Raw genomic sequence first — 26,879 nt, 5'->3', positions numbered from 1 at the left:
AGCAGGCTCTAAAGTGGAGGGTTTTGTTTGGTTTGCCTCTGGGTTTGGGGTTTTTTTGGTTGGTTGGTTGGTTTGGTTTTGGAGGGGGTTAGTTTGGGTTTTTTTTCTTTAATTTAAGCAAAGTTTTGCTTAAATGAAAGGTAATATTTACGCTAACGTTTTAGACCAAATACGAACAATACAGTGATGCTGGTTAGGGTATTTCCATCTCTTCGAAAGATTAAATTAGGCTTAAATCCCCCAGCGCTCTCTTTCGCAGCGCCCAGCGGGACGAGTTAACGCCCCGGCACGGCTGCGGCCTCGCCAGGCTGGCCCGGGGCGGGCGCGGGGTGCGCGGCTCCGGGGGGACCGGCCGCTCTGCCCGCCCTGGCGGGGAGCGGGGGGCGAGCAGAGAGCGAGCCGGGTTCCTGCTCCGGAAAGCTTTGCCCCTTCGTTCAGTTTGGAGGAAGGGCCGGACGTTGGGGCGAAGTAACTGGAAGTTCACTCGCGTTTCTGAAGATATCGGGAACAAAGGTATCTGGAGTAAGGTACTCTAATAATAAAGGGTTTCTGAAATGGGTATTCGAAAGCTGTGGGTGGACGGGAGGTAGAGGAGCGTGCGGGCAGGTTTGGAAAGGCAACCGGGAAGGGCGTCTTCGCCGGGCACGGGAAGGCCCTCGTGCCTCCGCTGCCAGCCCGCAGCGGCGGGGCCCCCGCGGGCCGGGGCGTTACCGGGGAGGGGGGCGAATTGCTGAACCCCATCGCTTGCGGCGGGTCCCGGAGGACCCGGGCTGCGCCCAGGTGGAAGGAGCGGGCGGGGGGCGGGACGGCGGCACGGCAGCACCTGCCGGGCCTCGCCCAGCCGTGGGGCCGCCCAGCTCCGCGCCCGCCCCAGTGCTCATGCGCCCCGGGAGAGGTTTAAAGCGGGCGCGGCGGCGGCCGCCGGCTGTGCAGCTCCGCGGAGGTGCCGGGGCAGGGCGGAGGGGACGGCAGCCCGCGGCGGGGCGGGCACGCTGCGTTGTGCTGAGCTGAGCTGAGCTGCTCGCCTCTGCTCTCGGCTGCCCCGGGGTGCGGGCGAGCCCGGCCGCCATGTGGCTCGCCCCCCTTCTCCTCGGTGGGTACCGCGGGGAGCGGCTCGGGGCCGGCGCGGACCATCGCCCCGACCCGACCCGCTCCCTGTCTGTTCGCAGGCGCCTTTCTGCTCTCCGGCCCCGTGCGCGGGAGCGACGGCTCGGGTGAGTTGGCCGCTCTCCTCCCTCCACCTGTCCACGGGGGGGCTTCCCCCCGGGACCGTCTCCGCCCGTTCCCTCCCCGCCGGGAGGCGACGGTCTCCGGGGCCGCCCGGTCGCGGGTCCCGGCTCGGCGCTTCCCCGGCGCGCCCGGTCGCGGCCGCCTCTCGCCGGGACGCGCCGGGGAGGGTCCCCGCGGGGCGCTGACGGGCCGCCCCGGGCAGCGGTGCGAGCGGCGGGGCCGCCGCCGCGGAGGGCCGGGGTCGCAGCGCTGCCCCGGGGCCGGAGGCCGGCCGGGCCCCGCCGCGTCAGGCTCCTCGGGAGGTGGCCCCGGGGGAGGCTGCAGAGTGGCACGGAGGATGTCTGGGAACGCTTCCGAACGGGGGCGAAACTCCCTCCTGGCACAGGTTGAAGAAGAGCGGTGGTGACAAGTGTCCCCGTCAAGGGGAGCGCTGATAGCAAGAGTGAGTGGGAGTGTGTTTGTGTGTGTTACAAAGGCACTCGCGCGGTGCTTGGCGATTTGAGGATCTCCGACGTATCTTTGACCATGGAGTTGGTTAAAAACTTCTTAAACCTGCCCTGCCGTTGTTTTGACCCGGAAAGCAAAAGAACATGCTTAAGATGCCTAGCAGGGCAGGGGCTGCCTGTTGCACCGTGCCCTGTTGGACTGCATCCCTGCTGCTGGAGAGTGGGCTCTCCTGGAGCCAGAGTCATTCCGTGGGAACAAGGAGCCATAGGAAGCAGTTGAAGAAATAACGCGCCAGAAGGACGCAAGCGGTTTGTCTGCCCCTTCCAGCAGAGCCGCTCATAGAGGGAGGGCAGGAGCCTCCAGAAGGATGTGCTGCAGGACGCAGGCCTGGCCTGCAGAAGGTGAGTGACCTCAAGCTTTTCTGAATGGCTGTTCAGGATTTCACAGCCATTAGGAAGCAGGATTTGCTGCTCATTTTGTGTTCACTTAAGCATTTGGAAAATTCTTTCGTGCTAAATTGATAATAGCTGTATGACACAGGAATGCTATGGCTATAAAAGGAAAAAAATGCACAGCAATAGAAAGCCTACTCCAACCCCAATTCTTTTCCCTTTTACTTTACAGGTGTGTTACAGATGAAGTGCCAACAGTCTGTCAGGACACAAGCGAAAAGTTTTCTGTAATGCTTTCTCCCAGGGCTGGAGAAGAAGTCACTGTAATCTGAAGGTACCTGGAACCAGCTAAAATAACATTAAGGGTGTATTGGCAAAATGGAATATTGGTACCAGGATGTGTTTGTAATATGTGTATGGTTCGTGTAAGATATTGTCTCTTAGTATTATTCTGAGCCTAAATTAAGTAGCATTTGGTTATTGAACTAGAAGCTTGCAGGAACTTTTATAAAGTGCTTAAATTCTGTTGTTCAAAGTAACGGAAGAACATGAGTTTCCTCAAAAATCCACTCTATTTAGGCTCATAACTACTTAGGGAGATCTTAAAGGATCTTATATCTTTCCTTATACTCCCCCTGAAATGCATAGAAATATTGCTCAGTTCAGCAGTTCTGGTTACCATACATGAGACTGTATGGGTGGGTGAACATTGGCATGTGATGGTAAGCGACCTTAAGTTGATCAGAAAAGGGCAAGCCTCATATTGAAATGAATGATATAGCCCTGACCAGATTTTTTAAATCCCCTTGCTCTTGTGCAGATCAGGATATGTGCTTAAGATTATATGAATTTGTTTGCAATCTGTGAATATGTTTTCCAAAATATAAACAGGTATAGTTCTACTAGTATGTTTTTTTTTCCTAGTATGGATAAGGTTTGTGGGAGTATTCCTTGCATGAGATATAAAAAGCAGGCTTGTTTGAATCCTCAAGATAAAAAAGGACTTCAAATCTTCCTATTTTGCAGAGAAACAGTACTGACAGGAGTAAGAAGCATAATAGGGATGTACTTCTCTATTTTATGACTTGTAAAGCTATCCTACTCTTAGAAATCCCTAACTTTTTTGTGATAATGTACATAGGGATATTTTTTTTTCCTTTACATAAACAAATTCTGCTTTCCCAAAGCAATGCATGGAAACTTCAAGATAAGAAAAGCTCAGATTTTGGTTATGGATTTTATTTTTCTACATTCTTTTACATTAGTGACTTCTGTCAAAAACTGAGAATTTCTACAGGTGGGCATAAACCAGCTATTGAGGGCAAATCAGAGTATATGGGATGAGGCACCAAAAAGATGGACACTGATAGAATGATTGAAAGCATGGTTATCAGATGGATGTTTTAGGAGACAAGTGAGCCTTTGCTTTTTTTTTTCTTTTTTAGGTCAACAGTGATGGAAGACATTCATCCCTACCTTTAAATACGGCTTAAATCAGGAAGAAATACAGTTTCTTTTCTTAGTACTTTGTTTTTATGGTGTACCCTGCTATAGTGTGTTTCTGTGAGGCTTAAAGAGTGTGTGTTTTGACAGAATGGGATGATGGTCATTTCATTACAGTTCTGAAGGCCTAATGTTATATTGCAAAACGTAGGTCTCTAGTCTTCGTCAGAGTCCAGAATGGGTAGGAGTCTAAGGCTGAGTCCTTTCCTGTAAATTACAAGCTTATCTTTCCTTCTTCCAGAAATACATGGATTTAGAGTATTGGATCACATAAGTATCCAGAGAAATGCCTCCACTGCTACTGCTCTTGCATTCTTAAATTACAGTGATTAAAACATACAGGTTTTATATCGGTTACCTTATATATGTAGCCCTTTGGTGGTTTCTGCTATGATGAAGTATCTTGGATAGACTAACAAAAACAACCACCTTCTTCAATTTTAATAGTAATGTCACATGTGAAATTTAGGAGAATTAGTGTGTAAGCTGGCAAAGAACTTTTCTATATTATCTAGTATTCAGACCTGATTAATACATATCCTGTTTGCAACAGATTGCTTGTAGTTTTATGGGTTGGATAGCTAATGATACGTTACCTAAGAGGGAAGAACAAAATCCTCTGCAGAGTTGATATCATATGTCTTAATTTTGGTACCCAGTACTTCTCGTTTTGATGCACCTAACATTCCTAATGTTAGTCTCAGTTATAGAATTATAGTTTATAGAAAACTGTATCTATCTACATAGAAAACCAAAATGAAATTGTTGCTTTTTAATTAACAGCATCATGCACTTCAAAGTGTGCTGATCCAGCTGAGGTACGAACAGCTACAGCCCCTAGCTACAGTATGTCAGCTCTTCGGTTCACACAGCAGCAACTTGCTGCCTTCCCTTGGAAGCAACCTTCTCATTGTGTAGACAAGGGTCATGACAGTCTTTAAACTGCCAGTACATAAAAATCCCATGGATGGGTTACAGTGGACTTCTGTGTTTTCACAACCAGGGAAAACACAACAAGATTTTTTTTTTCCCATCTTCTGTGCTATGTAAAATGTTAGTCTGACATATGACTGTAATTAGTAATCACCTGCTAGTGAGGGAAATACAGATCTCCAAGTGATAAAGGGTTCCTTAACTAGGCATGCCTAAATACTGTCTTTGTAGGCACAGCCTGCCAAGGAATTTAGTCAAGTACAGTACATTAGAAATGACAGGTATTAAAACTTCCTGTGGCGTCTTGCACTTTTAGAGGCTGGAAGAATGTTGCAGGGTGCATGGCACAAGCACTACTGTGAGAGCAGAGATTACCAGTGATGCTCATTGCAGTGGTTCCTCCAAGGATATCCAGCCTTCCAGCTGCTCTTTTATTCTGATGGTCTTGCTAGTTGTCATTTGGTGGCTATTACTTGATTGGTGCCCAGTAATTAGCTGATACACTTCTAGAACTTTCATGAAAGTATTGGGGGACTCAAACAGTAAAGCAAATTGACTTCTTTTAGCATAATACCACTAAGATAGCACTTTTAACAATGAAAATATGGAGCTTCTAGGTATAAGCATGATTTTTCAGACTTTTGTTTTTAAGGCAAATGTGTAAGGATAAACATGGAGAGGGTGTGAGTAGGTAGGACTGTAAGTCCTAAAAGAAACTTCTCTATTTCTTAGGATACTTGAGAATTGGATTAAATCACTTCACAGTGTCTTGCTAGGTGGACAGCTTTTATTATCTTGAGAAGGGAAAAAGGAAGAAGTATTTACTGGTTTCTTTTTTCTTACTCTGGACTATATAGATGTATTTAGCATATTTAAGTCACATCTTTGTGCTGACAAATAACAGCAAAGATTTTTCAGGAAGATGTGACTAGGTAGTTTAACACAATTTCAGTATAGCATTAATGAGGATTACATATACTTAAAAGTAAAACTACATGCATGGTCTATGAACATATGTGTTAGATTTATGCAGCCAGAATGAACTGACACAATTTCCTGTGCACCTCTGTCTGTAACTATTCTGCTTTTCAGTTCTAAAGTCAGTGAGATTAGCAGCAGGTATGACCTTTTCTAACTGCTGATGAGGAACAGGACATGCTCCAAATACTTTCAAATACAAGCAGCTTATGTTGGGGTCAGTAAGCACCCTAGCGTAAGTGTGGAAAGACTGGGCAGGGAAGCAGGTGGGAGACGGATCACTGATCCCTGAAACATACTCTCCTTGGGATATAACGCTGTGGTGTATGCACTGATATGTTGGCCAGCCTCTGTCAGCTCTCATCTTAATATTGTGAAAAAGTAATACTCTGAGTGCATGTAGAAAAGGTTCTTGCACCTTTTAGTGCTCAGCAAGGGCAAGATGTTTTCTTGGGAAGTTCAGAATAAATATCTAGTCATGGGTTGCATTTATGATGCTGAACTGATATTGATCTAAGCCCAAGTCCTAATTTGCTGTGCTATCGGACCAGCTGAATGTGCTGTCCTGTGCACTAGAAGGATGGTAGTGAGCATCCAAGATAATGACCTCTCAGTTTTCAAAAGAAAAAGCATCAATTTGCCAAGGAAAATTGTATACTGGTGTAAATTTGTGTCTGCATGCCTATGTTGCACACATGCAAGCACAGTGAAAGCTTAACAATGATAATCTGAGGAGCAACTTTTAAGGGGAAAAAAAACAGAGTTCTATGTGAAAAATGCATGTGCTTCAGCTGAATAAATAACTTCTGTCTCACTGGGTGAATCTGACAGTCCTTTGCACAATGATAATGGTGTAAATTTCATTGCAATGAATTGATGTGAATGTTCTAGATGTTACTGTGTTACTGGAGCAAGGAGATGGGTATTCCTTTTTTTATGCTGGCCTCAGTAGGATTTATTGCAGAGGCTAAGAGAAATGCTGCTTCATGAATGCCACTGGAGAGAAGATTCAGAGTTTCCCAAGTGATTCATAGATGTCTTTATGGCTGGAGATTACCATGGGGATGTCAGAGTCATTTAATTTCTCCCTTGGAGAGTGCTGTCTACTCCTGTGTTCCACCAGCCCTTGAAGATCTTCCCCTTGCCCTTCTGTCTCTGCAGTAAACTTACAGATGTGAATTGCTTTTCCTCCTGTAATATTCCTTGGAAATTATTTTAATGTTGTTTTAGTGTTGCTTTCTTTTTTTTTTACCCTTTCCATCTTTTTCTCCACTTCTTTCCCATAAATAATTTAAGAGTATGTTCTTCCTTGTCATACCTGTATATTTGTAAGCTTCAAAGATGTCTTTACAGACATGCTGGAGCATAAGATGAGACACTGTACCTAATTTCAAATTCAAACATTGCTTTAAGCTTGGAAACTGTAGAGAGATTAAAAAAACCTGACAACAAACCCTTAAGATTTTCAGGTCACAGGTTCTTCTTTTTTCTTTAGCTTCCACTGCTATCACGTGCTTTACAAGAGGACTTGACCTTAGAAAGGAGACAGAAGATGTCCTTTGCCCAGCAAACTGTCCTCTATGGCAATTTTATGTCTTTGGAGATGGAGTTTATGCCTCTCTTTCCAGTGTCTGTGGAGCTGCCATACACAGGTCAGTCAGATGACTGCTAATCAATGTGTTAAGCAAGTTTATATAGTTAAACCTTAACTTTTTGATGCTATCATAATAAAGATCTTTCTGGATTTCGAGAGCCACATTAACTCAGTAGGAATGTCATTAGGAGAAGATAGAACAAGGAAGAAAAGAATGGTTGGGTGGCTTGCAAGTTACCTGAGTTGTTTTAAGTGTTCCTGAAAATGACTTTATTAACTTTTTCTGAAAGGGCACAGCAGCAGACAGACTTTCACTGTAAGATTACTTAGGTGTCACTGGTAGACATGGAAGGATACAGTTGAAATAGTAAATAACTGGAGAATAAAAGCAGATTCACGTTCTGACTTTAATTTACATGACATTTTTTCTGAAATTGTTGAAATATGCTTAAGCTCCTATGCAAAGAGACCTACCAATGATTTGGCTGAATGTGGTCCATAGACTATTGCTTTTAATCAGTGTTATGCTTTTCTGTTACAGCTTTTCTCTTCTGACAGTTGCTTGCTGGGTGTTAGTCTACTTAATGATCTCTTAGTTAGACCAGTATCTAGCTGAATTCACTTCTGTATCAAATCGAAAACTAAAGACTAAGAAAAATATCCAGGTAATCCATGCTAAATAGATGTCATTAGAGAAGCAATAATAATTCCACAGGGGAAGGAAAACAGGCTGGCAGATATCTCATTGAGGTTATCTGGGGTTTTGAGAGGGCGGGGTTTTTTTGAGGAAGGACAAAGGTTTAATTACTTATTGGCAAGGTAAATTCTCTCTTGGATCAATTTTTAATAGGGACATGTTGGACAAAACCAGCTGGAGACAGTGAGATATCTATTTCAGATGCCTGTGGAAGCCAGACTGATTCCTGACTGTCAGTCTACAGGGAGTTTCAGACTTCGATTTTAATGCTTTGAGAAAGCTTTTTTGGTTATTAAAGGAGGATTTTTAGCTTCGTCTATTAACTGTCTGTACAACATGATACTTATTCACTTAGACCTTTCACAATATGCTTCCTACCACAAAGTAGATTTGAAATTTTGTAAGGTGTTATGACTCTTAAGATAGGACTGACATTTCAGCGGCAGAAATTTGGATTTGACATGAAGGAAAGCCTAAAAAATAAGGATAGACTAGATGGCCTGGGATATTATAGGAACTGCAATAGACAGTGCAGTTTCAAAAAACCAATAGACATCCATCTGTCTAGAATAACTAGATAACTATAATTGATCCTATCTTGAAGTGAAAGTATGGACTAGATCATCCTGCCCAAACTCTTCCTAATTTCTGAGAATTCTATAATTAAATATTATGAATATATTTAAATCTAAATGACTTCATGCATATAATCTAAATTACTTAGGTTTCAAGAGGTATTCTTGACACAAATTATTATGTTGAGGTATCATACTATATTACAGAGACATTTCTAACATCCTATTCCTATGAATGAGATTTCATTAGCATTTGTGGATTACAACATAACTTATCCAGAATCCCTTTGAGCATTGCTGAAGCTCCTAGGTATGTTCATGTTAACATATACATAAACTACAGTTAAACAAAAAAAATCACACCATCTTATTATATTTTTATAGTCCAGATAAGACTACTGCTGTCCTTGCAGAAAGGCTGAAACTATTCTTAAAAACTTAAGTGAAGCAAGGTATTTAAAAGAAATGGGGGAATAATTTCAATCTTTTTTTTTATACCCAAGCAACAGAAAGAAACTTTCAGAATATGTTGATGTGATGCTGAACTCTGCTATCAGAGTATTTTTTTATTTAAAAAAAGAAAAAAAACCTCTAGAATTTTATAGAGAAATAAATTACTAGAAGGTAAAGGAGGAAACTAAAGGGTTTTTTTTGAGTTAACATTCATTCCTTGATACTTCAAATGCCATAAAATACATACTGAACATTTTAAATAATATTTAGGGGGCTATCATTACTATCCAGAAACTTATTTAAAATAAGTGTCAATTAAAATCCTATAACTTTTAACAAGACTTCAAAAATTCAGGCTATTTTTATAGTATTTAAACTCCAAAGTAAACTAAAATGAACAATTTTTTTATTTTAATTGGATATAAGGAGGAGTTTTGATTAGAAACTCTGTCTGGAATTTTTCAAATGCTGTAAAGGAGACTAAGAGCTAAGGTACTATGAGGGCAGCTAGAAAGAACTTGGGAGGTATTGTAGGGTCTGTGTGTATTTGTTTTTAAAGCTTAAGAGTTAGTTTCAAAGATAATTACATTTCTCCATGTGTGTTTTATTGCTAGAACAGGCTTCCTTTTGATCCTTCTGTAAAAAGAATGAATGCCTCCATTCAATGTGCTTTAAGTGTCTTCATGAGTGTTTAAAAAAAAAAAAGTTAGACTTCAGTTCTTCATTTTCCTAGTTTAGGTATATACAAAAAGTTTGTGAAAGAATCTCTGGATCAAAGGTCTCTATTTTTTTTTTTTTTTTTAGGAAAAAAAGGTTACACAGGAAAGCTGAGATTTCTTCCTGTTGTCTTTTTTTCTAAGACAATGTTTGTATTTAGTGATGAAGCCATTTATTTTGACATTCTGTTTCTTTACTGGTTGCCAAAGATGTCTTTACTTAAACAGAAAAAAAAGCTTTTGCTATCAAGACCCTTTTTTCCAAAGGGATTGAAGACTTGAGTGTTTTGAAAAGTCGCAAAGAAAGTTCCTAACCAGTTCAGCTAGGCGGTGGTCTTGAACCTCCCATGCCAGTGGTGACAATGACTGTTAGAGAATTCCCACCAAGAAAGCTGGTGGGCCTCAGTTCTATCACAGCTGGGGAATACTTCTACAAAAGGAGGAGATACAAGAAATGGAAGATGCAGATTTCTTTTCAAGATTTGAATAGTCTTCCCCTAGGTAATAAAGCACAGGCATTTATACATCACTTAACTCTTCACTGAAGTCTGTACCTTATAAACTATGTGTATTATTGTTCACCAGCCCAGAAGCATAGGAGTATAGAAAAATCCATACTTATCACAGTAACTGTCAATATAAATTATACTACTTGTGAAATGTGCACCCCTGTTTCTAAAACCTGCATCTAACAATCTGTCTCCACAGATCTTGTGAGAACAGTGAGGGCTCTAATAGCAATGAAGGAATTAAAATATACTCACACTTCTAATCTGTGTCTTCCAGTAAGAATGTAAATTAACAATGTTCAAGTCTTCTGAATATGATAGACTGTAGTAAAGCATTTTGAAAAAGCAGAATATAGGTGAAAATCTTCTATTTAGCAGAACTGCTGTTATTTGAAGACTACCTTTAAATTGGGTGCTATTAGTCCTGTTGGCCTTTCATACTCAGATCAGAATTTGCTGCATGAGAGTTTTGTTGGTTTTGCTGCAACTATTAGCAGCCGTAAATACTAGTCCTGGTAAAAAAGGGGTTAACGAATGGAGGAGAGGCTATAGTTGTTTGGTTCTCAGCTAATTTCAGTGCAGGCTGCAAAATCCAACAAAAACATACAAAATACTTGCTCCTTCTTGCTCTGTATTGCAATGGCTAAACTCCATATTGGTGTCAAAGTAACTCCAAGAAGATATTCCTAATAGGTAATCACCGTAACTTGCTGTTATCGTGATGTGAATAGATATGCACTTTGAGAATTTCCTAGATTTCTTTCAAATAAACTAGTTGTGGTTGTTTCAGTTAACTAGGTGTACTCTACATTATGTTGCCTGGTGAGTGCAACATGCTCTATACCTTAAGCACTGTTGAGTACCAGGCCTGTGCCACTACAATGACTGTTGCTGTTACCTTATAGAAAGCACAGTCAGACAACTATCCACCGTTTCAAGAAGCATCAGTCTTGGGAGCAGTGCCTCCTTATTTTTTTTAAACTGAAAATGATTGTGTGAGCATGAGTCAGTTCCCTGCTCCACATATGCTCCAGTTTGTGTGCCGGTTCCAAATTGAGACATGATTTCTTATTTTATATAAACCAAACAATGCTTATTCCTATGAGTGGTTCCATTCCTGTGAGGCAATTATTAATACAAGAAAATACTTTATAATGCATGTAAAGAGTTTAGCAGAATTCAGCTATGAATAATTCTGTATACTACAGATGAATAAGCTTTCTGCCTGTTTTAGTTTGTTATATTTGGCTTTTTCTCTCCTTATTTTATGTGTAATTACTTTCAGGAAACAGAATATTTATTTAATATTGTTCTTTTTCTGGGCAGAAGAATAAAAGATTTATTTGTCGAGGGAAGAATGGAGAACCTCCTACCAGGCTGACACTATGTAGGCATGAAGAACTGAGTTAAATCTACCACTGAGTGATTAATTGGATTAATAATCAGAAGGTCAAATGAAGGACTAGGTTCTCAGCTTGTGCAGTTCTGTTCTAGTGCCAATTCCACTAAATGGAGACCTAGCCCAATGTGGTAGTTTAGATGCTAAATAGGCCTGTAAATTTTCTCATAACCTTCCGAAGTAGTCACAGGATGGAACCATTTCTAATTAAACATCGGGGTCCCAGAACTCAAGTGTAACAAAAGCGTATCATTGTATTACCAAGCTGGCCACAAAGTGACCACAAACAGGAACGGCCTCTGAGCTGCCCTGGTGTTTGCTAGAAGAATATTGACAAAAAAGTTGTCTGGCCAGAGGGATTTCTGAGCAGCTGTAGATCCCCTGGGAAACTTTGGTATAGTGCCTGCTTCTGCTGCTGAGCCTTCTTTCCTGCCAAAAGCAATAGGGGTGCAGAGGAGACAGAAAGAGAACAACCCAGGGGGCCAGAGGATGCTGGCATGAAACCCTGAGCAGCTCCGTATCAGTGATTGAAGGCAATTAGGCAGCAGTAGGAGACTGCAGTTTGGAGAAGAGGAGGATGCTTCTTGGAGCGATGGAGAAAGGTGGATGATGTGGAAGGAGTTTGATGCAGCTGCTGATAGTAGGAAGGAATTATGAGAATTCAGGTAATTCACCTGTCTTGTCTTAAGTCCCTGAGGATAACTGTTTTCATCCAAGGACCCTATAGGAAATGCCAACTGCTATCACAGCCAGCACTCTGTTAGCAATGGGAACTGGAACTTTCAGGTCAAATTATGCTCTTGGGTAGTATGTCAGGCCTCTATCTTTCTGCTCTCTTCCTTCTGCTGAAAAAGCAGATAGCCTACCTGTAGACATATGATGAGCATGAAAACATACCATGTGAGCTTTTGAGCAGATGTTTTGCTTCTGGACTGCAAGACTAAATCAGCTCAATACATACTTCTTTCAACAGCTCAGTTGTAGTGCTGCTGCCCTTGGACTTGGGACCTTTCCTTAGCATACAAAATTTAGCCTATGTTCAAAACTATTTCTCTTCACTCTTTAACATTGTTATACAACAAGGGGAAAAACAGTCTTCGTCTATATCACTGATAACATTTTGTTATCTTTAGACAATTTTATCTAGCTGATCCTTACCTTACACTTAAAACTAAGCCCATTTAAGGGAATAGCCACTTGGCTTTATCTCCAACATTTTTAAACACGTCAGTAGCTTATAAGCATGCTGCAAAAAATGCTCTCTCCATCAGCCAAATCTGTCACTGCTCTTACACATTCTAAGAAACAATGGAAAATTTACCCAGAGGAAAAAGATTTTCACCTGGTGAAAATCTTTTTTGTTTCTTCCTTCTTTAAACAGGAGATGGTATTTCAGCTTTCTACTGCTGTGTCTAACATTACTGACTGCAGTTACATCTATAACGGTCGTCTCCCATGGCCAAAGAGTCTCTTTGTGTCTAGGCATCAGTTTTGATGTAGAGGCTCCTTTAAAAATGCATTTGAAATTAAGCAAAGGCAAGCCAGACCTGTATCTTTTTCTCTGAGAGTGGAGATAAACAGTTCTTGCACTTTGAGGAGGTGCGTGAGGCTCTAAAAAGCTTCACTCCCATCTGCTCGTTTACCTCAATTCAGATTTTTAAAGTATGTTTTAGATGAAATTCCTGTATTTCCTAAGACCTTCCCATATGTTCTGCTGCCCTTGGCCAGTATACTTTCTTCCATGAGCTATTGTACAGTGAGATACTGGATTGCTTCCTCATGTATCTGCTTTTCTGTTCAATTTGTGTGCATTTTTGAGTGAAAAATACTGTTTAGGTATAAATTATGATCTGTTATTAACAGTGAAGCTAGGCAAGAGAATGGACTGACAGCTTTTATATAAAGTTGGATCAAGCAGTGCTGGCAGTACCATGAAACATAGTGAGTAAGGAAGCGAAAGCTGTTCCTGGAAAATCTGCAGAGTTCCAGTTTAATCAAAACAGCCGTGGCGTGCAAGTCAATCACACAGGAGCAAAAAACAGCAGTGAAAATCAAAGCAAGTTGTAATGACAGAAATCATTCTAAGGAAATGCATAGGCACTTCTTCACTGTTTAAATACTGCTGCAGATCTACACAGGATGAATCTCACTTTTAAAGTCAATCATAAACAATTGCAGGAAGGAATTTGCCACTCTGATTCAGAATATAAAGGCATACTGACAATATTGTTTATTCCACTTTAGCATGTTATGAGGATGCACTCTGAGTAAATTGCTGGAAGAAACATCCCAAGTAAAACTGATGAGATCGTAAAAGATGGCTTAAACAGTTGTTAACTTACCTACAGAACCAAATGACAAGAGGAATAACTTTGATAAAGCTATAGTTCATGTTATATTCACAGATAATATCAACCTCCCACCTGCATTAAAAGTAGCAGAGCTGTTATATGGAAATAATGTATCTTCAGAAGGCAGTCTAGAGTTTTATGGCTTGTGATGAAATACAGAATCAAGTGTTTTCAATAAGTAGATAAGGAGCAAATAAATCTACTCTGGTTTCAGTGGAAAGCTTCCAAATTCATCGGAGACTATCTAGACTATTATTTTTTCCCAGAATGATTATGTGGCAATCAAAATGAAAAGACCAATGGACAAAATGGAACAATATAGACAAAATTGGTCACACTGTGCCTAAAATAAGATTAAATCATTGCTTCCAGGAAAAATTCTTAAGTTAAGCTTTCAGTATGAATGTCTTCTTGAGTTTAATTCAGCCTGCGCTCAAAGTTGTGAGCCCATGACAAAGGAAGTGGGAAGACATACTAAGCTCTTCTTGGGATCTAACTTGGGCATAGATCAGGTTTGCTGATGTAAGCCCAAGTACCTTCACTAAAATTGCAAGTATAAACTTGAACTAGAAACTGTTCCAATTCAACATATATATTCTATTTCTGACACATATTTCCTGAGACACTAGTGAAGACTTAGATGCCAAAGAGAGCCAGGTACCAGAGAAGAAAGTTATGTTCTAATTAGAGTGAAATATTATAAATATATTAATGTGTTATTTTTTCCCAAAGATAACTTTGCCTTACTGAATTTTCCTGTCATTTAAAAATAATCAGTTAGAGGCTCTGGTCTGATTTTTCCTCTCACAGTTTTTTAAAGAACTGTGAAGTGCTGTTTGTATTTGCCAACTTTATAGTCTGATTTTTAAACTCATTCAGGGTAACTTTACTAAAGATCCTCTGCCTATATACTGTATATAGTATTCCTAGATGAGAAAATATCTGTATTTTGAAACTACTATCATAATCTTCCAAGCTACAAGAATTAAATATTTATAACCACAGTTCAGTTTAGAAATGCAAAGCACGTCCATGAATGAGGAATGTATTTTAACAGCAGTCCACAAGGAGATTTATGTGGAAGCTGCCTTCGCCACAGATACCCAGAGCTCATATTACCAGAAATATATGCAAGATTTCCTAAACTCTGGCCTTGATTATTCTACTTTCACAATATTTTAAATCAGATTACGCTGGGACCTCTTTTCAAGCAGGAAGCCAAGCAGATAAGAAAAATAAACACAAAGGCGCACATTGCTGTGTTTACGTAGTCTTGAAATGTTTGTCTCCCAGAGTACCGTACCTGTCCAAGTACTACAAAGCATCAAGCTTTTACTCCCTCTTAGAGAAGCTTAACATTGCATTTTGGCCTCTAAAAATAACAACCATACTTTCAGTAGCACATAAAAAGAGATCTAACTAGTTCTGATGCCTGTTATTGTCACTTGAGGTATCCAAATACAACCAACCATAACAGCCTCCCTGCCTGCAAAAACAGTGAAGTTCACTCTGGGCTGCTTTTAACCCTGAAGTTTCCTAAATGCATAAATCTATTGTCCTGCTACGTATTCACATGATTCACAGCCCATAAGCATCTGCAAGATTTTCAAACCAGCTATTTCTTCATTTGTCTCAGATGGCAGGACGGATCTGGTAGGCAACCTCAAAACCTGTTTGTTGTATCATGAAATGAAATTCAACAAGGGAAAAATTATAGTCGCCTTCTCTAAGAACTAGACTATGACCTCTAAAAATTTGTCTAGGGTCTGGGTGTTTTAGGTTTGACCACCTTCTCAGTTTTGGAAAAATTCCTCCGTAGATTTTGCTACAAGTTTTCTTGTCGCTTCTGTTTCTAACCTGATGCTTCTGGTAAGGCATTAAGGAATGTAATAGTCTTATAATACTGAATATGACTTTATAAGATATTTTAATCAGTAAGATTCTTGGTATTTGTTCTGAATTTTTTTTTTAATTAATCCATTATAACTGTATATTAAGGATGCATTGCAGTATGCTTCAGCTAATGAAGATAGCTATGACTTGTTAACTGTTACCTAAGTATTCCAAATTCTGAAGCTTCAATTTGGTATGTTACTCTACGTCTCTGTCAGTGAAAATTACACGGTTGAATGGCATCTGCTGTTGATATACTATTTCCAAGTCTAGACTGAAAGCAATCCAGAATCTTACATGGATTGAGTTAGCAACTTGCATTTATTTCATTCATTTCAGATTTCACATTTAATGTTTACTACAGGTGAATAAGAAGAATAAGATGCTTTATGTTCTGTTCTTATAATTATCAGTAATCTGATGGCTGCTATCAGTAATGTTTACCACTTCTGACTTCAGTCTGTAGTTGCATAACAATATAGCCTACGTATCCATTACTACTATAAACAGCAATTTTTCTTCCCTGTTTTCTTAGCTTTGGTCATTTTGTAGCTAAGTGTACCGAATTTTGTTTCAGTCACAAATATTCATGAGGCATAATGAGCTCAAATACGTTTTGCTGAAGCTCTTTCATTTAGGAATTGATATGTCTTTGAAACATCACTCTTCTGTGTCAGTCTGAACAGTGCCAGAATTTTAGAATTTCCTGATCTTTTTTTAATAATTCTGTGTGGTGCTCTGCAGAATAGTTTCTTTTAAAAGTCTTTTCAGCAATGTATAGCTTCTTTTAGCCTGAACACAACTGCCTGCCTGTATGGCATCTTTTTCAGGAGGCTAGTGTCCAATATACTAATAATGGTATAATTGTATTGCATTGTCTTGTGATTAAAATGTCTGATTTGTAACAACTCTTTTTGTATCTCAGCGGGGTGATCACCAATGCAGGAGGAGCTGTAAGGGTACAGACTCTCCCAGGACAGGAAAACTACCCTGCTGTAAATGCCAACGGGATCCAGTCTCAGGTGCTCGCCAGATGGGCTTCGTCTTTCTCAGTGACTCGTAAGTGGATCACACTTACTATTTTGCAAACTATATTTGACATATTAACAGAACTCTAGGAAACTTCTTCAGTGCTTCTGTATGCATGAAAAAATGTGATTGCTATCTGTAGTAACAAAAGTTCTCACTTTTAACTCATTTTTTAATCTTCAATTTTCCACAATTTCTACTATTCTAGCTACTCTGTAGCAGAAGCTGATACAAAAAATGGATCACAGTTATTTAGAATATAATGACATGATAGCAGGCAGTTGACAGTGCAGTTCCATGACAGTTTAAACTGATCTAAGTCAGTGCTTTCATATTGCTATTGCAGTCCCGTCCACCTACCGCTTCCAGCCATATAGTTTTATCCTTTCTCTCGCCCTGCCTGCCTTTGTGCAGGCAGTAGCGCTTGTTGGGCCCTTCAAAGAGCTTGGGCACTGTTCCCTGCAAACAGAACACTGGCCCTCCAAAAATAGGAATAATGTCAACTTAGATGTGATGTGGTCATTAAGTTACAGTGTGACATGGTGTTTTTTTCAGAAGTTTTTGTCTGCATAGTTGAGATACTGTGCCTGACTGCAAACCAGTTATCATGCCCTGCCACTTGGGTGAGGTTAAACCACCCTCATAAAAATGTATAAAGAAGCCTACTGGTTATATATGTTGTTGTGCTTTCAAAAATATTGAAGTGTATGTGTTTTCTGGTATATTCTTTCAAAGTTTGGGAAACAAATCTCTCTAATGCATTCTTATTGTTTGCATAGCTAAAATTCAGCCTACTCTAAGATACTAGTAATCCTTGTATAGTGGCCATTGCAAATTAATAGCTAAGAGCTTGGAATTACAGGTGCTTTTGATGAGGTTGTAAGTGAAATCCCCTTCCTCAGATCACGTCTTGAATGCATCTGCTAGAAATAATGTCTGCTATAGTTCAAAAACTCTCATGAATTAGATATGCTGTAATTACTCATCAGCTGCTATTGTTTCAAATGCAGAAGCTCAAAGGAGAAGTTTATTACCTGTAAAACAAGGAGTGCAATACTGGATTGCACCAAAGATCTGTCTAGGCCCACGTCCTACTCCAAGAGTGGCTAATGGCAGATGATCAAGAAAGGTTATTGGGAAAACAGTGCTCTTCAAACACCTGTAATTTCATCTAAATATACTGAAATAGAGTAAATTTATTCTTCCAATATTTTAACAGGTACCAAGAACACAGCACTTGAAGCAGTTGGGCGATCAGTATCAACAGCACGTCCTTCTACAGGTACGAGATCTCTGCAGTAAGGGAAGCATCCTGTGGTAAGATGTGCTACAGGGGATGAATCCCTGACTAAAATGCCATGTTTCATATGATTTGTTTATTTTTAAAGAAGAAAATATATACAATATCTGTTTTTGCAGTATATCTTTCATCAGCAAAAAGCGGAATCATTTGTAATCAAGGAGATTGATTCTAACTTCAGTAGTGCTCACGTGAATTATGAAAAACTTGAACGAATTTTAAAAAGTAATATGAATAACAGAAAGGAAGGAAAGAGTTCATAAGCTCATGTAATATTCATTCCCATTAAGCAACAGAGAAGACAGACAATGCATTCCTTCTTACAGAACTACTCAACAGCTGAGTGCTGTCAGGACTTACATAACAGAAATTTAGATGTTATGCAAATTTCTCCCCAGAAAATGCTGCATTAAAAGGCTAGATCAGTTTTTATGAAGGTTAGTGGTATATAAATGCTGGACTTGGATCTTCTTTGTGAATAGACAGTTTGCTTTACAGTTGAAGTCACAGTTTGCTTCCAAACCATTAAAACTGCACAGTGTACAGCAGGATTACTAACTAAGAAATGGTAGCACTTGGGTTGGTGAGCTACAGCAACGCAATCAGCTTTTTCCCTTTCAGTAATCAGCTAGGCAGGTGTAGAAAGGAAGGTTAAACTGTTTCATTTGAAAAAGAATATTCTCTAAGGAGCAAAGCAGTAGTAGCACAAGTTTAACAATTAAACCGATTGACAGTTCTTACTGCAGATAGATTGCCATGTAATTCTTGGAGTCTGAGCTTTTTCTCATTCACTTTTGACTGTTCATCTTGTTCTTAAATGATCCATGCTGTTTCCTTCACTGAAGGTAAAAGACCTAAGAAGCCACTTGATAAAAAGGCTGGAAACAAAGGTAGGAACCCACAGATTTAACTTTTGCAAAGCAAAATCCTAATGTTTATTTGGTGTTAAGTAAGTCTAAGTATTTTGGATGTTCACAGACTGTAAAGCTGATATTGCGTTTCTTATTGATGGAAGTTACAACATCGGCCAACGTAGATTTAATTTGCAGAAAAATTTTGTTGGAAAAGTAGCTGTGATGTTGGGAATTGGAACAGAAGGGCCTCACGTTGGAGTTGTACAAGCCAGGTAAGAACAGATCTGTACAAAATGTAACTGAGTGATTAATAAGGTAAATTAATTAAAACATCACTCCCTATTTTGCAGAACAGTATTCGCTCAATAATTGCAGATGAATAGCAAGAGAAAGCAAAATCTTTCCAGCTGCAGTACTGTTTGCTCTGTGCTACACTGAGATGTCCATGTGAGAAGGCATGAAAAATTTGATCATCATCTGCCTCTGGTACTTGATATTTGGATTGAGAGAGCAGCTGGACTTCTCACAGCCCCTCTGTCACTGACAGTTTTGTAGCTCGTCTTAGCAAAACCGCAGAAAGTACTCTGCAAAGGGGAGATGGCTATTTAAAAATTGTAGAGAGGGAATTGTCACAATTGGCTGTGTGTAGATGTACAAAACAAAAACCTGCTCTTGCCAACCTGTAGGTTATTACAGCTAATATTTTCAAATTGTAATTGGTCACTGTTTTATTTAAAACTATTCATACTACTACGTATGTTCGCAGGCTGCAAAACAGTCTGAAAGCCACTGCAACATCCAGCATGTTGGTAAAAGGTTTTTTGGAGCCACAGGTCAGTTTGCTAGTGCTCAGCAGTAGCAGTTTTCCAAGGCTTAGCCATTTTGGCTATTGCTTCTGGAATAAAGGAAGTACAAAGTAGCCTTTAACTCTTTTATTCTAAGAAGATGAAACATCTGTTATATTAACACAGGATTTCTCTATTGCATGTTTCATCATTAAGGTCTGTTCCTCTCCCCTGCCTTTAAGACAACTGCAGAGTAGATGTCTGTGTCTGATTTAATGACCTAGGCTTGCTTTTACAGTCACTAGAAAGACCACATTCATGGCACAAACCAGCTGAACCGCTTTGGATGCCTCTTTTAGGATGTGATGAATTGCATCCTGAAAAATCCAGTCTGTCCAATGTAGACATCAAAATATGGGGGAAATGACCCTCACTCTTGCTGTCCTGGGTTTAAATACTGTGAGGAACAATTCCTGGAGAAACTGAGTAATCAGTTCAGTGCCTTGAACATTCAACTCTTCATCAGAAATGAGTCTTAGACGCAATAATCTTTATATCTCAAAATGTACCATTTTAACAGTTATTGTGCCATGAGATTCAGCACTGCAGACCAACTCTGCTTGGCACAGGGGTTCATTCTAGTGATTCTGATGGAGCATCAGGCCATTTATTCATAGCAGCAGCTCTTTGACCTGCAGGTGTTTTTCTTTCTACTCTTCACATGACAAATTTGTTTCCTACTATAAATCAAAAGTGAAATCTGGGAACTTAGTGCAGCTAAAATCTTTCATTTCTTAAATGGAGTCAGTAGCTAATGTACCTTAAAACTTCTCAAATAACTTAAACTGTTTGCATTTCACAGGAATTTTTTAAAAACAAGGTGTTTGTCATACAAATAGTGGAAAACCTGCCAATTTTCAATTACACAAATGCATTTAGTTTAACATCTGGCATGTTCAATATTTTTTCCTGTATATATTTTCAACCTACTTTTTTCAGCTGCTTGATAAATATAAGAGTCAATCTGTTCTTGATTTACCCACCCAGCTAAATAATTCCTCTTGCTAAGGATTGTGAGAATTATTAAGTGAGGGTCATACTTCTATTTTAGGAATTAAAAATACAAAGAAGAGTGTACATTACCAAGAACGAAATGATTCAAAGTGTATTTTAGCTTGCTAATGCCATAGCGGTATGAAAAGTGAACTACATACTTTATTACTCTGTTTTATATTTCCACAGTGAACATCCAAAAATTGAATTCTATCTGAAAAACTTCACTGCCGCAAAGGAAGTTTTGTTTGCCATAAAGGAACTAGGGTTCAGAGGAGGCAATTCTAATACAGGTGAGTTCATACCTCCATGCAAATAGAAATTATTTATTTACATTTCCAAATGCTTATTTATTTTAATATATATAAAACTATGTGTGTATATATATATATACACACTGAAGTTCTTATAATTCAGTTAGGCAAGAAAGCATTTTAAATGCCACACTCACCTTAGGTTCAACATTTTTCCACTAGAACATTGCCACACCTTCCATTTCATTTCCAGAAGTTAGGGTTGCTTATTACACATTTAATTAGAGTAGAAGTGCAAATATCACTTCCTGCATTTAAACAGTAATCAACTTTTCACTAGTACCAGAGTGATATCTTGAGACAAATTCATATCTAAAAGGCTTAGTGTTTCGTTCTTGATGAGTTGCTAATTAAAGAGTTAGAATGATCTTGGAATTAGTAGTAAGTGGTTGTGAAGAGATGTTTGCCAAATGAGGAAACTGAGCATTCCAAATATGTTGCATTTCACAAGCTAAATTTAAGTAGCTCCTCAACTTCCTTCTGATTAATTTGGCAGGCACTAGTGTAGCTACTTCCTAGTACAAAACTAGACCTGCGGGTAAAAAAATGTCAGTGGTTTCTTCCTCAGCTTTATCTGTGGGTTTGGGGTTTTTTTTTTTTGTGGGGATGGTTTGGTTTTGGTTTTTTTGAGGGTTGTTTTTTGTTTTTTAACTTAAAGGTTGCTCAAGCTTCATTATCATCAAATTTCCTGGGACACTCTTATGCTTTTACAGTGGGTTAGACCTGTAATCATAACCAAAATCCAGCAAAATTTCATATAGGAAACTGGTGTCAAAATGTAATTGCATTATTTCTTCATATTCTTTTTCTGTTCAAAACTAGGGAAAGCTTTGAAGCACACAGCTCAGAAATTCTTCTCTTTAGAAAATGGAGCACGCAAAGGAATTCCCAAGATCATTGTAGTGTTCCTAGATGGGTGGCCCTCAGATGATATAGAAGAAGCCGGCATAGTGGCCAGAGAATTTGGAGTCAATGTATTCATTGTATCTGTAGCGAAACCCACAACAGAGGAGCTGGGAATGGTACAAGACGTTGGTTTTGTTGACAAAGTAAGAAAGAATATCATTATGCATTTTTCAGTCATGGGTATGATTCTAGAGAATTTACTTCATGCTAAAATATTAATGAACCTAATGCTTTTATAAATGTGTGCGTGTATATATATGTAAACTTAAAATACTGTCTCAAAAATGTCAGTGAAGCTATCCCTGCTTATAAGTGATTTAAAAGAATATCAATAGGAAGCCTAAAGAAACGCTGGGTTTTTTCCTGCTGAAGGGGGCTACACAAAGGTACCGAAATGCTATCACTGTCCTCCCAGTTCAGAGTCTTGGCCAAGCTGTAGCTCCTGAACTTTGTAATTACATGAAGATCCTCAGAGTAGGAGATTCCCCTATTGTAGGTATGGTTAAATGTGTCAAAGGCAATGAAACACAGATATGATATCTCCTATCCTGAAATGGCAGACAGGGAGGCATACCTTTCAGTACATGCTCTATGGAGGATTATTTACTTACTTTCACTACAAAGAGGGCAGGAAAGATTGAAAAACACATCCTAACAAGTTCACATGCAAGCCATTCATCTTGGATGAAGAGTTTTGGATATTGCTCTGTATCAGTTAGAGTAGGAATTCGAATACAGATCTTCTACTCTCACATGAGCTTTCTAAGCAGTAGGTCTTTACTTACTCTCCAGTGGAAAAAACCTCTCATTTTTTCACAGGGAGGTTTTAGATGTTTAATTTCAGCAGAAAATGCACAGCTCAGAGCACGAACAGAATGAAGCACTACAGCTCCGCTGCTTCCAGGCACAAGATAGCTTGCTGCCCACCCCAGTGTTATTGCAGGCAGGTCCAAATCTTACATACTCATAGACACAGAAAGATGTGACCTTAGGTGACTAAGGCCTCCCCTCCCCTTCTGCATTTTGATCTTAGACAGATTAGTTATCACCTTGGAGAGCTGATTTTAAATTTAACCCCTTTCTCAATTACATTGCACTTTACATGCATCCTATAGAAGCCAGGGGGGAAAGAAATTTTGCTTTGAATGACCTGGAGCTATATTTCTGCCAAACTCTACATCTGTGTTTGAGACATCATAGATTAAAAAAAAATAAAGTGCTTACCAAGTTCAAAGGGAAAACACAGAAGCTTAATTTTCAGTGGATAAACAAAAATACAGAACTTTCACTCCTTTGTATATTCAGTAGCCATGACTTAGTTCACTTTCAAAACACGTAGTTAAAATTTCCAGTTGTTACAATTCTTACGAATAAAGTGAAATTATTTGAAATTTCCAGAGGTTGGGAGGCAGGGATGACTTTATTATTGGTTAAAATAAGCTACAGTGTAGCTTTCACTGACTTCAACTGCAGATGTTTGTCCTCAATTTCTTTACAAACCAGCAAGCAAAAAACCCACCCCAAACCCCCACCATCAGGCTCCATTTCTAACCCACCTTTGAAAGGAAATCATATAGATGTCTGATTATTATCCATACAACCACTGTGTCAGTATTCACTTCTTGACTTTTCGTTTTCAAACAGGCTGTCTGTCGAAACAACGGCTTCTTCTCTTACCAGATGCCCACCTGGTTTGGTACTACCAAATACGTAAAACCTCTTGTCCAAAAATTGTGTTCACATGAGCAGATGTTGTGTAGCAAGACCTGCTACAACTCTGTCAACATAGGTTTCTTGATAGATGGTTCCAGCAGCGTTGGAGACAGCAACTTCCGACTTGTACTTGAATTCATCAGCAACGTCGCAAAGGCTTTTGAGATCTCTGACATTGGTTCCAAGATTGCAGCTGTGCAGTTCACATACGATCAGCGTACCGAGTTCAGCTTCACAGACTACACCACTAAAGAAAAGGTCCTCTCGGCTATCCGGAACATTCGCTACATGAGCGGTGGCACTGCCACTGGTGATGCCATTTCTTTCACAACCAGAAATGTGTTTGGGCCAATGAAAGATGGACCTAACAAAAATTTCCTCGTTGTTTTGACTGATGGTCAGTCTTACGATGATGTTAGAGGACCTGCTGCTGCTGCACAAAAAGCAGGTAAATGATGTATCTTTAAAAGCAGTGGAAGTTGATTCATCCTATTTATGCTGTATTGTAAATGTTAAGATTTTAAAGTTTGCAAATAAAGCCCCACTGAGCGAATCAAATGTCATACCTGTTTTAAATTCAGCAAAGCGTAAGCCCCAAGGAACTGTTTTCCATCAGGATGAAAAGAACCAGTGCTATGGAGCCAGGTATGAGTAGACTCACTCATGACAGCTTAGTGAAAAACATACACCCAGTCTTATTTCCCTAAACAGGAGAGCAATTAGTAGATTAAAAATGAAGAGCCAAGTAGAGAAGCTCCAATCAGCGATGCCATCTAATACAGCATGGCGCCTGCTGTCCATCATCATCTAGGAAGTAAATAAGCAGTTTTGGCCAGAAAGCTTACTGGCCTGCTGATGCTTGAAAGCACTAAGCATACACAAAGGATCCAGATTTATTTTCAAAATCATTTTACACTTTTTTACTTGTGTTTCAAGACTGACATTGTAACTGCTACATTCATGTGTGTCACTACAAAAACCAACTAAGACACTAGCTCTTAAGATAACCCGTATTTCCTTCAGGATTTTTACTGAGACAAATCTTCTAATTCCTGATACTTAGTGGCAAAATCTAATAATCTTGGACAGACCACAGGTATTGAAACATGCTTTTCCAATCCAGATTTATTCATGGATGTAGAAATGGCTGTTTTTCTTGTATCCATAGGCAAAATGGTCTTAACTATTTTTTTTTTTTTTTTCTTACTGTAGGAATAACTGTCTTCTCTGTTGGTGTTGCCTGGGCACCTCTGGATGATCTGAAAGACATGGCTTCTGAACCAAGAGAATCCCATACTTTCTTCACTAGAGAGTTCACAGGATTAGAGCAGATGGTTCCTGATATTATTAGAGGCATCTGTAAAGATTTTTTGGACTCTAAACAGTAAAGCAAAAATCTGCTGTTGGATATTACTACTTTGAAACTAAAAATCATGAAACTGAAACAGTCCCTCTAAAGTACAGATGTTCTATTCTTATATATACTATCATAACAGAAGGGAAGAAGGGCTACTTTGTGTTTCTGTAGTCAGTCAAGGATTCATGTGAGCTTTTTAGAAGTTGTACTTAATACTGGAGTGCAGAATTTGGCCAACAGCTATTATTTTCAATACATGTATAGTATCCCCAAGTTTAAAGCTATGCATATCGTGCAGTTAAGGCTATCAGATATCAGCAGAGGAAACAGTACAGCTCTGACATTTTTGCTGTCACTTGTTAGATGTCTTCTTATGAGTTAAACAACATAATTCTAAATACACGGTACTATCATCTTCTTCTATAAGCCTTCTGTAGCTTATGATTCTGTATCTTTTCAAGGAGTTCTGCTGATAGCATGAAGTACTTTCAGTGTTACAGTTGCACAACGTCCATTATTGCCAGGCAGTTTAAGAAAAGATACAACAGATTGTAGCTAATCAGTCTATTTTTACTAGTTGAGGTTTTGCTATTGTGAATGATACTGCCATCTGGTTGGCAAAGTTTACATCAAAAGACATTTAACTTCTACCCACAGGTTTCTGTGGATCTATGTTGTTCAGTTCTTTTGGCACAGATTTTGAAAGGTATTTAAGGCACAGTAGTTCTTTTTGAGGATCTGGATCTTAACATATTAGCTGATACTACTGCTTCCTACACCACTGAAGTCAACAGTGATATTCCTAATATATCTAATTAATAACCACATTTTTTCCTGTCTATGCTTTGTACTGTCTTGATTTTACAAAGTTGTTACTGGCTAGACAGCTAGAGTCAGGAATCTTGGGCGAAGAGATTAAATTAGACCACACACTGGGAATTGAAAGGATTCAAATTCAAATCCAAAGGTATCTCAAACCTTGAAACCTAACTGATTTATATCAGATTACATGGTTAGAAAAAGAAAAGAGTAGGCAGACATGTAAGTGGGATTCAGTAGCTCACAGAATAACAACTTTCTAATGCTAGTAAAAACATCTTTAAAGATTTGTGAGGTTATCTGAAGATGAAAGAATAATTTTCTTGAAAAAAGGCTTTAATTTGCTTACATACTTAGTAATGTGTTGATACATTTATACCTACATGCATGTGGTTAAAATAATGCAATATTCACTGAGTTATTCCAGGTTCCTGGAGTGAATAACATACTTCAAGTATTCTTTAGAAAATAAAGGTTTTTGCAAGTAAAATATACAGTGGAAAACAAAACAGCACTTTCCCTATCAATCTAGGCTTTCCCTTTTTTCCTCTGCTCTCACTATTGATTGTAAAATTCATAGTAGTTATGGAGCAGTACAGAAGGAATTGTATTCATCAGGCTTCTGTTGTGTATTTTTTAATAACTTATGACTGGCTATATATTACACTAAACATGAATGGCAAAGATGCCTTGTATTTTTCTATTAATTGTTATCCCTAATTTTGTTATGTGTTTATAGGTAAGAGTATTCAGCTATTGCTGTATAAATTCACATGCAATATCAACTTTGTGCAAAATTTTAATTCATTTAGTTTATAAACTTTTTATAGAAATATATATTGCAAGAAAACTGGGACTGCTGCTGTTTTAATATCCTGTAATATAAAACTCTTTTTATGATGAACCTCATGTAGTATAGCTTGAGTAAATTGCATGTGATGCTTCCTAACTGTCTGTATTATCTTAAATCCCAATTTGCAACAGAAAAAATCCTAAACCATCCTCAAATAGCAAGGATACTATTTATACAAATATTTTAATTTGAATGAGTCAGTATCGATGTTTTAGTCACTGTTGAT

General features: G+C 39.1%; 1 protein-coding gene and 1 long non-coding RNA gene across 2 annotated transcripts; both read left to right on the top strand.

Moving 5' to 3' along the window:
• The first annotated feature begins 912 nt into the window (after positions 1 to 912).
• Positions 913 to 25,820, top strand: COCH (cochlin). Its single transcript, XM_030041707.2, has 11 exons — positions 913 to 1,093; positions 1,170 to 1,214; positions 6,979 to 7,135; positions 16,596 to 16,729; positions 17,919 to 17,981; positions 18,845 to 18,889; positions 18,978 to 19,125; positions 20,881 to 20,984; positions 21,828 to 22,054; positions 23,556 to 24,072; positions 24,837 to 25,820. The coding sequence occupies exons 1-11, from the start codon at positions 1,069 to 1,071 to the stop codon at positions 25,010 to 25,012; spliced, it is 1,641 nt and encodes a 546-aa protein (XP_029897567.1). The 5' UTR covers positions 913 to 1,068; the 3' UTR covers positions 25,013 to 25,820.
• On the top strand, positions 1,221 to 6,936 carry LOC115352922. The gene is made up of 3 exons (XR_003927328.1): positions 1,221 to 2,078; positions 2,302 to 2,403; positions 3,515 to 6,936. It is a non-coding gene; the product is annotated as an uncharacterized LOC115352922 (long non-coding RNA).
• Positions 25,821 to 26,879: the final 1,059 nt, after the last annotated feature.

Source organism: Aquila chrysaetos, chromosome 2, assembly GCF_900496995.4.
Source record: "Aquila chrysaetos chrysaetos chromosome 2, bAquChr1.4, whole genome shotgun sequence".
Classification (NCBI taxonomy): Eukaryota; Metazoa; Chordata; class Aves; order Accipitriformes; family Accipitridae; genus Aquila; species Aquila chrysaetos.
This window is presented reverse-complemented; position numbering and strand designations above follow the sequence as displayed.